Source organism: Cololabis saira, chromosome 1 (assembly GCF_033807715.1).
Source record: "Cololabis saira isolate AMF1-May2022 chromosome 1, fColSai1.1, whole genome shotgun sequence".
Lineage (NCBI taxonomy): Eukaryota > Metazoa > Chordata > Actinopteri > Beloniformes > Belonidae > Cololabis > Cololabis saira.
This window is the reverse complement of record NC_084587.1, coordinates 35,335,621-35,350,204: the sequence shown is the minus strand read 5'-3', so window position 1 is coordinate 35,350,204 and position 14,584 is coordinate 35,335,621. Positions and strand designations below refer to the sequence as shown.

Here is a 14,584-nt window from a genome sequence, read left to right as displayed (position 1 = left end):
AGAGCAACTGGGGCCTCATTTTGACTCCAATGAAAGAGCAGAAACAGACAAGCAGGCAGGTAGAATCTGTGAATTACAGTGAATTTCTGTGTCTACATGAGGCACCTGAAGACTGTTTGTTTAGTGTTTAGTTTGTTCTTTTTCATTCAGCCTTGGAAACACCATCTCCTCCTGATGAGAAATGTCCTCCAACTGTGTTTACCTTCTTATTTGATGCTTTACATAATGTCCTCTTACCTCTGCAGGGCTTCTCCCATCTCAGGGGGGTATCCGCCGCTCTGTCCTTTTCCCAGCATTTTTCTTCGGCCTGTCTTGACACTTTCGCCGCCGCTTGCTGATCCCAAAGCTTGCTGCACGGAAACACAACCTCACTACAGCACCACCTGCAGCCTTAACACCTCTAACCTCCAGAAACACCCCACTTGAAAATAGCTACAACAATCCAAAGACGGTAAATCCTGACGAGGCCACTTTCTCTAGCCGGCTGTTTCCTCTCGCCTCAGACCAGATGACCAGAAGAACAGCAGCCGAGAAAAGACGACCACTGAGCACTTCCGCTCAGCTACTCCTGATCGACAGCTGCAACGGCACAAAAAAACACCCTTCAGCCTTGTCCCTTCAACTCTCTTTCTCTGCAAACTGCACTACACACACATTCTTCACTCCCTGTGTTCTCTCCGGAGTCAAAAGATGGGGACATCAGAGTAGTTGCTCTTGAGAGGAAAACTGGGGATTGACTGAGGGAAGTTAAAGAATAACACAGGAGGTTGGGCTCAGGGGACGGCAGAGGGGGCTTAGTTGAGAGAGGGACCAACTGGGACTCCCTGCTCCACACGGCACAACAACAGGGACAAGAAAGTCCCTCCAGCCACTGCTGATTATCACCTCTACAGCCACCGGCAGAGACTCTGGCACAGTCCGGCCAGTGAAAAGATGCAGTCCACTGAGGCTCGGGGAATGCCATCAGTCACTCAGTAGATGTCGGGATCAATTTAGCTGCTGAATCATTGGAGGAGTCCGGTTTCCGGCCCGGGAACATGGTGTCAGATTATTGACATTTGGTAATGGTCTGGCAGTCGGAGTTTTCGCATGTATGTCTCAAAGGGTTGGGCCTGAATGATGGTAAATCAGGGATATGCAGAGGGATATATAGCTAGTAGGAGCAAGAGCAGCCGTCTTTGACATAAAGGGTCTCAGGGGGTTTGAACATGTGTGATGCGGTTGAGATCCTCAATTATCCATTTTGGTTGAATAGGGAATTGTCCTTTTTGAAGGGCGAATGGATGCACGTAGGAAGCTATACAGCTAATTCCAAGAAGCTGGATTTTCCTGAAAAAGCCCTACTTGTACCCAGAAACACGCCCCTGACGGCAGACGTGTGTCTGAAAGGGGATTTGACTAACGGCCACTAAAGAGGATGACAAATCATATCAGAATCAGAATCAGAATCAGAATCAGAAAAGGGTTTATTGCCAAGTTTTCACACGAGGAATTTGTTATGGGGATTGGTGCAACACAATACAATTATAAAAACAAATATATAAGAGATAAAATAAAATGAAATGTATAAACAATAAAAAGTATAAACAGTAAGATAAAATGTAGACCGGAAATGTACAAAATGAGGTTTTAAAGTGCCGGGTGAGTCTGTACAAAAGTGACTTAGGAACTTAGGATAGGTAAAAAGTATAGACAGAAATGTACAATGAGGTATAAATAAATGTGGCTAATTGAACATAGAAGTGTCAGATAAAATCATTGATGAGACTTTCAAAAATGCCGTGACGCTGATGCGGCCCAAGTTTGCACATTTCCAGCTGGAATCTGTCAGTTCTGTTCGTCCTTCATAAATCTACTTCATAAGGGCGGGGAGATGAGTGGAGAAGCACTCCATACACTTGGGCCGTGCTCAAGGTGCCAACAAGCGGAAACTTTGTCTGTTTACACATCATCGGTTTGAGTCAAACATACTTTTAAATGCACAAGAAGTTCAAATATTTAATTGGACCCTGAATGCAGCACACGAGGTTAGAGGATGTAAATCACAGTAAAATGGCTCATTTTCCTTCTCCGCCAAGACGGGAGGCCTCCTCTCCGCGCCGGCACTGTCAGCTTAAATGATGAACGGCAAGAGGAGAAAGAAACATGCAACAGTCCTTGCTGACGATCCACAATCACTATGCGTTGCGTGTGTGCAAGTGCGTGCATATATTCATGTGACAACTCTACATAACAATCCTCCCCACCACACTTATTTTTGGCCCTGCAAGAAAGCAGATACCACTGTAGCATGAAGTGGTTTCTATAATGGTGCACGTCTGGATACCTCAGCAGGGCAGTTACATTTAAACTGTTTGGCCAGTGAAATCCCTTGTGATGTTTTAAAACCCCTCAAACGACACAAGTTAACACCACAAATGTTATGTGGTCAAGAATTTTTTTTCTTATTCTGAAAATACTCCAAAGTGGGCAAAGGCGGCAGATTAAATAAAATGAGCTAAATCACATTTTATGGCAAGGACTTAAAGAAACATAAAGATGAAATAAACACATCACGCGTTCACATTTTTGTGCACGCTCTTCACAACGAAACGAGGACGGCGCTCAAATGAAAAAAATCAGTTTTGAAAACAGACACCCAGACCGCTAATCCAGCCTTATAAATAATGACCACAGGGATGGAACTTCACTGTCATCCATCTGAGGGAGTCCACGAGAGGGAGCGTCCACGCGACGGCGCTAACCCCCCCGACCCCCAGGGTACATGTAGTGAGGTAGAACACGGACACAAGTCTCTACGTGTGCCATCAAACCCCAGTTCCCACAATTCACCGGTGCCGCCTCGCTGGCTATGATTAGCGCGGTCGTGCGAACTGAGAACACGGTGAAAGGTAATTTGTCATATTCAGTGTAGCCACCTGGGGCTGAAAAGCCAAGTGATGAAAAGTCGTATTTGATGATCAAGAGTGGCAACAAGAGAGGGAAAAAAAAGGTTGATCATGTGATCAAAAGTCGCAGATCTGCATACAGATTGATCTCAAAGTGTTAATGCATAAGCCCAAACTGCTTATAAATGAAGATGTTTAGTAGTGATACTGATACCGAGTCAAGATAACATTCAGAAATCCTTCCTGATTCCCTAGAAATGAATGATGAGAAATTTAGCTGGTTGGACTCAATTTGGAGTCCAACCAGCTAAAACCACAGTGGGTTCTTTTCTTTTCTTTCCTTCCTTCCTTCCTTTCCTTCAGACTATTAATCTTGTGTGTTCAATAATTGTTTGTGTTATATTGGATTATTATTATATTAAGTAAGTAATTAAGTAAACTTTATTTGTACAGCGCCCTTCACAGACCATGGTCACAGAGCGCTTCACAGTTACAATAAAAACACAGTTAAAAGATACATACACATTTCAGTTTAAAAGGCCAAGACAACACATTGACGATCATAACAGCCCCAAGACAATTAGGCAAAAGCCTGCACAAATAAAAAGGTCTTAAGTTGCCTTTTGAAGGAGTCAACAGACTCCATGCAACGCAGAGAGAGTGGAAGATCGTTCCAAAGCCTGGGAGCAACGGTCTCTATTACAAACTAATAATTGTAATATTATTATATTACAATTATTATTGTATATTGTTTTTTTATTCTATCATTGTGGTTTAAATGAAGATTAGATCATATTTTCTGTTGCACCCCTCATCTGAAACCAGCACCAGTGAGGGTTTAACAGGGCAGTCGTTAGAGTTTCTGCAGCAGTGAACGAGTTAAACAGAGTTAAACAGAGTATGTGCTAGCCACAAAAAACTACTTGTTTCTCAGAATTCCTTCACACTTTTAATGTTTTTTTTTTCTCAGATTTTTCATAAAGCTACAGTGCATGTGCTTCCACAGATCTTAAAATCGCGTCCACCAAGTCTTGCTTGTAAAATCACCTCTACAATAAAGTGAGTTTTCACAAATTACCTCTTGGATTTTTTTGTTTGTTTTGTTTTTTTATCTAATCAACTGTGCACTACAAAAACAGGTCTTCTACAGATAACCCTTATATTCCTAAATCTAGTCACAATTGTCTTATTATTACAAAAATATCTCTGCCTAAGGGGGTAAGCAAACTTTTCTTAACTAGAGTTCTTAAAACTACTAAAATAGTTTTCTAGAAACAAGGTTGTTTTTTTTAACTTTTAGATCAAATTAGTTTTGCCCGTAAACAGTCAATGTTTTTCAGTCATTTGCTTACTAATGCATGTAGTGAAGTGATACTTTGAATAAATTGTTTTAGCCCAGTCGGCATCTCTAAAAACATGTCCGGCCGCCGTGTGACTGCTGAAACATGCTAACAGGAATGATGTCGTAGCTTAATGTCACAAAGAGAAGTCGTCCGGAAAGCATAAGATTCAAATTTAACTGGCATGTGCTCGACGTGGCCACTATGAAATACACGTTTCTTAGTCTGTGGGGGTAAACGTTTCACTGAGGGTGTTACGTCCATAAATACAGCCGCTATTCATGATTTCCTTTTTCAAATAAACAAAACAAAGGGTTTATCACCGGTGTAATTTTTGATGCAATAATTCAGTAAAACAATGACGATCATGCAGCAACACTTCATAGTATTTGCAAAATGCTGAAGTAATACTGTGCTAAGTAAGAAGCGGCTCCCTTTCCAAGCGATCAGTTTTCAGAAAATTCTCCTGGTGCAGCTGAGAATGTCTGTCTGAAGCCGAGCCTTCCCAGGAGGAGGGACGGTTTGATTTGCAGAGGAGTTGAGCTGACATGTGTAAAGCCAGTCACAAGACCATTAATTAAAGTCATTCTAACAGTCTACCTTCTGCCTTTTTATAGACAGATGGGTGGGTGGCTACGGTGAGCTAAAACATCACAAATTCACCCACTAACACCTGCGACCTGCTCACACGTGCAGTATAAAAGGTTAGAAGTCTCACGCGTGACCCGACTGTATTTCAGCAGGAAACTTGTCACATATCTTACAATGCAGATATACAAGTCTGGTGCAAAAGATGCTTGAGATCTTTAAAAATTGAACTTAAACTCGTCATTTATGTCATCGTTAAAGAACATGTAGATTTCTCAGGCAGCTTTTTCAACCGCGAAGACACAGAATTAGGCACAATATGAACAATATGAACACTACCATCTAAAATCACCGCAAAAACAACAACAAATTCACACTTTCAACAGTTGTGCCCTTGTGGTACCAAGATATGACCAGTCATCAACATTTGGCCGAGAACCAGAGCCCACATGATCCCATAAAACCAGCTTAAAAAAAGAAATGAACAATGACAGCAACAGCCTGTAAATTCCAGCGTTCACCGCGGGACAGCAGTTGTATTATTTTATTGTTGAACTAGAATAACACAGTGACATGCAGCCGCTCAACGGCGCTCAGAGATGCTTTTGTCCATTTATGTCACTGGCTTTGTGGGGCACGAACTGATTTAAGCCGTCGCAGAAACTCATTATACACTGTTATTGCTTAAAATAAGACAATTTTGACTAGATTTATGGGACATTAGGCCCCAAAAGGGACGTTTAAAAACAGAAGAGAACATAAACAAAAGAACATTTCTTGGACCTGAACAGGATGTAGCAACAGGGGATGGATCGGCTGGAGACCCTTTAAACTGTTGAAGTTAAAAGACTTTATTAACACGGTTTACTTTTTATAGAGCAAAGGAGCCACGAGTAAACAATAAACTTTTTAAAGTCTTTTATTCACGGATAAAAGTTATTTTTGAGCTTGTCGGAGTTTTGGATGCTCACAAGTAGCCCCGAAACACACTATCCTGTATCTCTCCTAATGATATGTATCAAATTTAACTTGTGAACCCATTTTCAGTGTACCACGTTTGTAAAGTGAATTAAAGAAACATTTCACATTAGGAATCTCAGACCACTTCGCCTTCATTTTTAACACATTGCATAAACAGAAGCCATTTGAGGGAAAAATGGATGCACTTTTGTAGCACTTGGGGGTCTGGCGTGTAGAGACGGAGGGTGGACGCTGATGCGCCGCTAATGCGCCTCTCAGTCTGCAGCGGAGGGGGTCGCAGGGCAGAACTGGCATGTGTGTGAGGAGCGAACTGGAACCACAGAACACCCTGTTCTTAGCGATTACTGACTGCGCTGCTGTCACTTAGCTGATCCACCAGCGTCAGAGCAGTCATCGGGGGTCACCTACGTGACCCCTGGTTCCACCGAGGAGGCTCTTCTGTCGGGCGCCAGATGCTCCACAGCCAACGTGTGACTGGCTGTCAAGCCATCACTCACCGAAAATAAATGATACTCTGGGGAAAACCTTGATCCAAGTTTTCATTTCAAAGTCATCTAAAAAAACACAACCAACCACTGAGGCCATTTTACAAAGGAAAAAAAAATAAGTTGGACAGAGTCCAAGTGAATCCAAATATAATTGAGTTATATTCTATTTCTTCGTAATCCATTTATGATCCCGTTTAATCCACTTCATGGTAATGGTATCCTTAAAATGCCAATTCACATAAAAAGCAACCAAGAGAAGGAAACGAGCAGATGTCACTGAGTCTTAACTTTGATTACCAACCCGGGGCGGGGCAGGGCAACAGGTGACGGAGAGAGAAAACATCTCTCTTTTAATGGGAAGACGCCTCTGGAAGAATAAACTGCTAAAACTGATCTGAAATATGCATTTTCGATTCAGTAATTCAGGACATTCTGTTAACAGGTACATGCAGTAGTCCGACACTGAAGAATAGTTTTCCTGCATCACTCTGAAATAAGACTTTTACTTACTTTTCCCTTATTTTAACAATATTATACAGTGGGGCAAAAAAGTATTTAGTCAGCCACCAATTGTGCAAGTTCTCCCACTTAAATAGATGAGAGAGGCCTGTAATTTTAATTTTCATCATAGGTAACTTCAACTATGAGAGACAGAATGGGGGGAAAGAATCCAGGAAATCACATTGTAGGATTTTTACTGAATCAATTGGTAAATTCATCGGTAAAATAAGTATTTAGTCACCTACAAACAAGCAAGAGTTCTGGCTTTCACAGACCTGTAACTTCTTCTTTAAGAGGCTCCTCTTTCCTCCACTCATTACCTGTATTAATGGCACCTGTTTTATTTTATTTATTTTATTTATTTAACCTTTATTTAACCAGGCAAGCAATTTAAGAACACATTTCTTATTTACAAGTGCAGCCTAGGGGGGTAAAGGGGAGGGAGCTAAGATGGAAAAATACATTAAAACACAATACAAAAGATAAAACAATTAATCAAGTAAAACAGTCAGTATGCATGAAGGAGGACTAAAGGCAAGTGCAGGAGTCGGTTGTACTAAATAAAAGATGAAGTTTGAAGGTTTAGATGGAAGTGAGAACAGAAAGTTTAAGGGTTTTTTGTAAGGTGTTCCAGTCAGAGGCTGCAGCAGTTTTAACTGGTTATCAGTATAAAAGACACCTGTCCACAACCTCAAACAGTCTCACTCCAAACTCCACTATGGCCAAGACCAGAGAGCTGTCAAAAGACGTGAGAAACAAAATTGTAGACCTGCACCAGGCTGGGAAGACTGAATCTGCAATAGGTAGCAGCTTGGTGTGAAGAAATCAACTGAAAGCAACCTCATTGCCAACAAAGGGTTTATAACAAAGTATTGAGATGAACTTTTGTTATTGACCAAATACTTTTTTTCCACTATAATTCTAAATACATTCTTTAAAAATCAGACAATGTGATTTTTCTGGATTTTTCTCTCATAGTTGAGATATATCTGTGATGAAAATTACAGGCCTCTCTCCCCTTTTAAGTGGGAGAACTTGCACAACTGGTGTCTGACTAAATACTTTTTTGCCCCACTGTATGTGTATATATACTTTTTTTTTAATACTTTTGTGAGTATACCTGCTGAGCGCACAAGGCAGGAAACGGAGGATTGCTCCTCCCTGTCCACCGGGATGAAACCACACTGTATTTAGTAAAATTACCCTCATCACTCACATAATTTTACCATTCTTGTGCAGCTTTCTGCACAAGCTTCAGGACTCAGGCTTTGGATCAACTGCAGCTTGATATAAAAGCTTTATTATAAACCACGTATGGCCTTATCAGTGACAGAGAAGAACAGGGAGACAGTCAGGCGGATGGCCGACCGCCTAGCTGACAGTCGGTTAAAACAGACTGATGACTGTGGGGCAGCTAACAGAAATAACCCGTCATCCTGGAGGCCTGTGAGGCAGATGGACCACCATAAAGCTCAATATCTGAGCCAGTCTTCTCACGGGCCTCCCCCCCTTTCCTCCCGCTCCACGCCGCAGTTAATAAACACCTGTTAGACAACAAATTAACTTGTTGACTGTAAAATCCAAGACAGCTTTATGCTGTCTTGGATTTTACAGTCAGGAGACAGAGTGGCTGTTTGTTTTTTTTTTAATGATAAGAAGCATAATTATGGGAGATAGCTTTATTATGGATCCATAAATGATCTCAACACTGATACTATAAAGGCAGCTGGACGGTTGAATACTTACACGGTTTCAAGTTTTTACTGGAGAAGAGTGCATGCCAGGGGTGAAAGCAAGCGGCTCAGCGCTGTTGGACATTTGCTTGTAAAATAAATAGCTGGGCTTCTATAGAATAACAACAATAAACCTTAATAATACAAAGTGTATTTGGATTAACCTTCTAATAATATAACAAAGAGGACATGTGGGCAGTCGGTCTCACAGCGGAGAGGTCGTCCTGATTAATCCTGGGACTCAGGAACCAGGACTTCTCTTCTCACTGAAGATTTTAAAATACAAAGAGGATTTTGGTGTTCAAGCGTAGCTTAAAAACGCAGCAGCTGTGTTATGAACCAGCTGCAGCCATGAGACAGTTGCACCTTGACCAACAACTTCTGCTGGATTGCTGCTCAGATATTCGTCTTGGAAGAACTGAGTTCAGTGAGATGTGATTCTTTCCCTGTCTGGACCCAAACCTTTACATGGAAGTGGTTTTTATTTATTTATTTTTTTTATGTCTATTGAATGGTTACCTATTTTCAACCTAGCAACGACACTCTCTTCAACTGTCCAATGAGAGGTCACAATGAATTACGAGACTAAAAATAAGTGAGCCTTTGTCTCTTTTGTGTTATAAAAAATATCTCTTTACCTTTTCAGTTTTTTAGGAACTTTGCTTGTGCAGACGGGCCTCTCCTCTACCCAACCGCTCCCTCTTTGCACTACATCTTTTTATGTAGACAGAAGACTTGCAACTTGGAAGCGTTCAGTATTTTCTTTTTGCTAACAACTGTCAGCATATATATGGTGGATTAGTGGCGGGGTTGGCAAAAGAAATCCTTTGACACACACGTACATACATATATATATATATATATATATATATATATATATATATATACAGTGGTGGACAGTAACGGAGTAAATTTACTTGAGTACTGTACTTAAGTACATATCCAGAGGATTTGTACTTTACTTGAGTATTAGATTTCTTTGGTACTTATTACTCTTACTTGAATACATTTCCAAGACAAATATTTTTACTTTTACTCAAGTAAATTTCTAGGAAGGCTGAAAAGTACTCGTTACTTTCAGGTCTGCTCTTTCCACAGACATTTATTTTCAAATGTTTATTGTGTCTGCCGAAGCAGAACTACCTCTCTGCTTTCAACAACTCAACATCGAATTCTCAGAAACAAGAGTTAAAAGATCCTTAAATTAATTTAGAAAAAATATAGTAATTTACTGATGTGGAAAATAAGACATTTACTCTTACTCTTACTTAAAGTAAATTTAAAAGCATTTACTTTTGGATACTTAAGTACCTTTAAAAGCAAGTACTTTTCTACTCTTACTCGAGTAATATTTTGACTGAGCTACTTTTACTTGTAACGGAGTAAATTTTGACCAGTAGTATTTGTACTCTTACTCAAGTACTGGGGTCGAGTACTCTGTCCACCTCTGTACATATATATATATATATATATATATATATATATATATATATATATATATATATATATGCAACTTGATCTTGCAGAAGATGTAAGTTTGCGTGTGGATATGTGTAAAAGTGAAACATCAGCATTCATATTTTCTTTTCCATTGTTTTAACCTACGGTTTTGAGTGAAGTTGGTCACCTAACGTTCGCTTAACCTTATATAATTCAGCATCTCCTTTCTGAGTAAGAGGTGTTTGCAATCAACTGAAAATGGACTTCAGTAAAATACAAGGACATCAGAAAGATGTATATGTATCAGAAATGGCACCGACAGGTGAAGCAGGGTGGGAACAGGGTTGTTATTCCTAGTTTTACGTGACGGGTGTGAATGAGCCGTGCTGGGTGGAGAACATGAACACGGAGAGAGACAAGAGAACGCCTGTCACGTGGTGTATAAAGCTCGTGAAACCCCACTTATATAAATGTTTCCATTATAGACCAGAAAAATAAGTCTGTCAGTGCAGGGATTTCAAACCCAATGATAATACTTTAATATTTTAGTCAGTCTAGGACTACTACATGAGAATTAACCAATAATTGTTCCTAAAAAGATTCAATTAGTTAGAGGAGATTCATGTAAACATGTTGCATGCATGAGATCAAATAAATACAATTATATCCAACCTGAAAGTACTCTAATCATGTCACATTCACCACAAATTAAATGTTTCTTTCTTTTAAACGTACATTTTAAGCTGTAGCGTTGGTGTCATAGTCGGGTTTTGAGCCCCACCTGGTGGCCTTTTTAAGAAGAATAAAACACAAATGTCAGTTATTTTTTAAAACTTTATTTTTTCAGAGTTTTTCTAATTACATTAAAAAAAAAACACACAAACTTAAAAAGCAGATTGAAAGATAGGTACAACAGTACAACAGATAATATGTGAGGAGTTTAGCCCCAAACAACATGTCTATTTAGGAAATAAAGGAGGAATGACGATGTGACCACTGTTTTAGTTACGGACAGCTTCACACAGCAGCGGTCTTCTTAAAAACAAAAATCAGTATCTGGAATTAAACTTTCATATATTGAAATAGCATAAAAAGCAAAGAATGACACACTACAGTAAGAGCCATAAGGAGGAACCACAACTACTGAACATTTCACGCTAGGTGGCTTTTATGAGACTCATCTCCTCCTTGTTTGGTGAAAACACAGAATACATTGCTGAAACCTCGCAGAAAAAGGAGGCTGGGAACAAAAGTTTAACAATCTTTCCTTTAAATATTTAAAAATTGCCTCAACTGCACGTATGAAGGTTTGATTTCTGTGAAAATCTTGAAGGTTTTTACACCTTTGGCACTTTTCACGTCACAGATAAACCTCAGCTCAGATGCATCGTTAGGGAAATACGTCAACGTAACACATACTTGAAGTGCTCTCTTAAGACCTTTTCAGGGAAGAAACAAGCTAACTGTAATTGTCAGATCCAGTGTGGCTGAAACAAAAAGTTACAGCAGAGCAGGAACATGCAACACGCACAAATGCCCTTTTGCCTAATGATTTGAACCCTTTTTTCAGATTTAGACTTCAACCTTCAACGATGAGTAACAGCAAACAGTTGATGCCTCTTTTTGGCATTTAAACACTCAAATTCAAATGCAGTTTCGGAGAAATGTAGACTCTGTACTGTTTATCTTTAACAGGGCTAAAAAAGGCTGTGGATTGAGTGGGATATTTCTGTCTGTGACCCTCTTTGGAGATGTGGAGCCCTGTAGAGGCGGAGGAGGAAGGAGTGAGGGGGCTGATGGAGAGCAGGAGACCATTAACCATGGGTGGTGTCGTCCTCCACAAAGTCTTTCGCCTGCTCCGCTGTGATCACATCGATGTGACTCACCTACACAAAGAGACACACATACACACTTGTTCAATGACCAATCCATGTCTCCATCACAGCTGCTCTGACTCAGCACTAATTGTTACTAATCATTAGGTTATAAAACCTCAAAATCGTTTTCTTTTCTCTCAGAAGAGAACAGATGGTGACCTGTAAGGCTGCAGTGAATAAGTGATGACAAAGTTACCTGCCAGCGAATGTAATAATCGATTATAAGTTGGTTACGGCATCACTCGTTTGTCTCATGCGTTTGGAAGTTCCTTCTCAAAGGAATAACGGTGTCCATATTTCTTTTAATGACAGTAAATATAACAGTTTAAAAAAAGATTTTTTTTTTTCTGTTGGTTGATGCGACACATTTTCCATAACGCTGGTTCCAGCAGTGGGGCTGTCTCAGCTGTGAGCCACGCATGTGTGAGAGAGAGTGGATCGGGGAAGAAGAAGAGGAACGGGAAGAAGAAGAAGACGGAGGGAAACAGCTGTAGACATGGTGGGAGGTTTTGAAGAGAGGTTGTGTGAGTGTGTCTGCAACTGCGGGCAGAGATCGCTCCCAATTTGGGAGCCAACGACGGTCCAAGGATGGCAAGAGACAAATGGAGCTGTGTCTGTTCTGGGATGAGGAAGCGATGCTCCCATATCTTCTCTTTTGTACAATGATGCTTTAGTTGATATATTAGTAGGGGTGTAACAATATATCGTGCCACGAAATTTCGCGATACAAAAACGTCACAATACGTGTGGTGGAGGTGACAAAGTGTATCACGATATTGGGTTATTAATATTAATCTATTGTGTTGACTAGTAACGCGCATCCAACCGCGACCGCACCTCGACCCGCGGACCAAAATCTTACTCCGCTCAGAAGAAACTAGTCCCGTTTTGCGGTCCCGTTTTGAGCTCTGAACTTTTACTTATGTAAGGCTGGTGTAGAGTTAAGCCTTACCTTATTAAATTAAACCTTTTTCGGGTCGTGAGTAGGATAAACACGCGGGCAACTCCAGTGTAGTTCCAGTGTACTTTAATGTCCGCTCAACAGCGTAGGATTTTAGAGCGTCAACACAGCACCTAGTGCTGTATCACTCCGCCCAATCTAAAACAGACTAATCACTACAGATAAACTGACTAGTGTAATTATAGTCCCTGATTTACATCAGAATATAAAGAATATATTTATAAAATAATAAACCATGAATTACCAAAATAACCTTCTTAACAAAAATAAATCTCCTCTTACACTTATAAGGTGAACATGAATCAATCTTTTTTATGATGTAAAAATGTATTTATTTACTTTTATTTATTTATTTAATTTTAGTTGTTAAATTAGAAAGAAAAAAGTCAAATCATACATGAGAGAAACTATTCAGTTTGATGCAAAATATTTGTACTTGTATGAAACTGAAGATGCATAATGCAAACCTGACATTTACTTTTAGTTCAGTTTGTGGAAAATGGTTGGCCTGGTTTTCTCTTTAAAACTTAAACAGATATAAAGCATTACAAACTGTAACAATAGGGCAAACACAGCATTGTTTTGTATTTTGTGTCTTTCAAATAAAAGACAATTTTTTCCAGTCATATGTTCCTCATTTAAGGTTGTTAAAAAAATACTGCTATAGTATCGTATCGTATCGTTATCGTGATCTCAATATCGTGTATCGTACCGTATCGTGAGATTAGTGTATCGTTACACCCCTATATATTAGCTTTTATTTGTTTGCATAATATATTTCTGGTTTGCTGTGCAGTGATATAAAAACATTTATAGAAACCTCATGCACCTTTTCATGACCTGCTAGACTCTAGAAGTACAATATCTGAGACAAGAAGAACTCCCCAAAACGCCCCCTCACATAAAATGATCCCATATGAAATAAGAGCCAAAGTTTCTGGGAAAGTCAGCTGACGGGACTGAAGTCCCTGATCACTTGAGGCTGGGTCGTTCTACTCTGATCTGGATAATGATGTCACGATGCCCTGCAAATCTGAAGTGCTCACTGAATGACATTTTCAAACAAAATAGAGTGAAAGGTTTGTATTATAAAATACGTTTTTGAAACATGAGTCACATCAGACATTAAAATACGCTCTCTCAGGCACCGGACTTCAACTCTTCATAATTTCCCTTTTAACCTCGTTGAATACTTTAATCATGATGTGTTGTTTAGATACAATTTAGCAGCTTGTTTTTAACTTATTTGGCCTGTTAATAATTAAGATCGGCATATCACGGGCAATAATTCATATGCATTTCATTTTTTAGAAGTGTGGAACCGTTAAGATGCCCCTTAACCTTCTGAGCAACATCAAAATATAATGATCCTAAAAGCTAAAACGTGGCCCCTCCGTAGAAACAGAAGCGAAAGCCCCACCTTGTTCCTGAACTTGACTCCGTAGAACTTGTCCGCCGACTCGAGCAGCTCCGGCCTGAAGGTGGTGGTGATGAACTGAGCGTGGCCGGCCAGCTCCACAATCATGTCTGAAATTAAGCAAACAAATCTCAAGTTTTTATTTGGTCCATTAGTAAATCAAAACATGCACCACAGTAAAGCTGGATATATAAATAAATGAACCAAAAAAGGTGTAGACTGAAGCCGTAGCTTATATGATGCCTACCCTTTTTTACAATACATCACAACAAATCAAAATCAAAAGTATTACACAGATCAATTACAACAAAAACATGTGATATAGAGGATTTACAGGAGAAGCTGCTCTTGGTCATAGTTTACACAGTAT

At 39.8% G+C, this 14,584-nt stretch overlaps 2 protein-coding genes across 3 annotated transcripts in view; both read right to left on the bottom strand.

Annotated features, from left to right (window-relative positions):
- rbm20 (RNA binding motif protein 20) overlaps positions 1-878 on the bottom strand; it is a 65,618-nt gene extending 64,740 nt beyond the window's left edge. Inside the window, exon 1 of one of the 2 annotated variants that reach the window (XM_061721433.1) lies at positions 238-878. In XM_061721433.1, coding sequence (XP_061577417.1) covers positions 238-296 — 59 coding nt within the window. In that variant the 5' untranslated portion in view covers positions 297-878. The remainder of the gene's footprint in view (positions 1-237) is intronic. The other variant, XM_061721425.1, reaches the window with a different exon arrangement.
- Positions 879-10,779: 9,901 nt separating this feature from the next.
- smc3 (structural maintenance of chromosomes 3) overlaps positions 10,780-14,584 on the bottom strand; it is a 36,461-nt gene continuing 32,656 nt past the window's right edge. Inside the window, exons 28-29 of the mRNA XM_061721413.1 lie at positions 14,218-14,324; positions 10,780-11,845 (exon numbers count right to left, since the gene is read on the bottom strand). Coding sequence (XP_061577397.1) covers positions 11,774-11,845; positions 14,218-14,324 — 179 coding nt within the window. The 3' untranslated portion in view covers positions 10,780-11,773. The remainder of the gene's footprint in view (positions 11,846-14,217; positions 14,325-14,584) is intronic.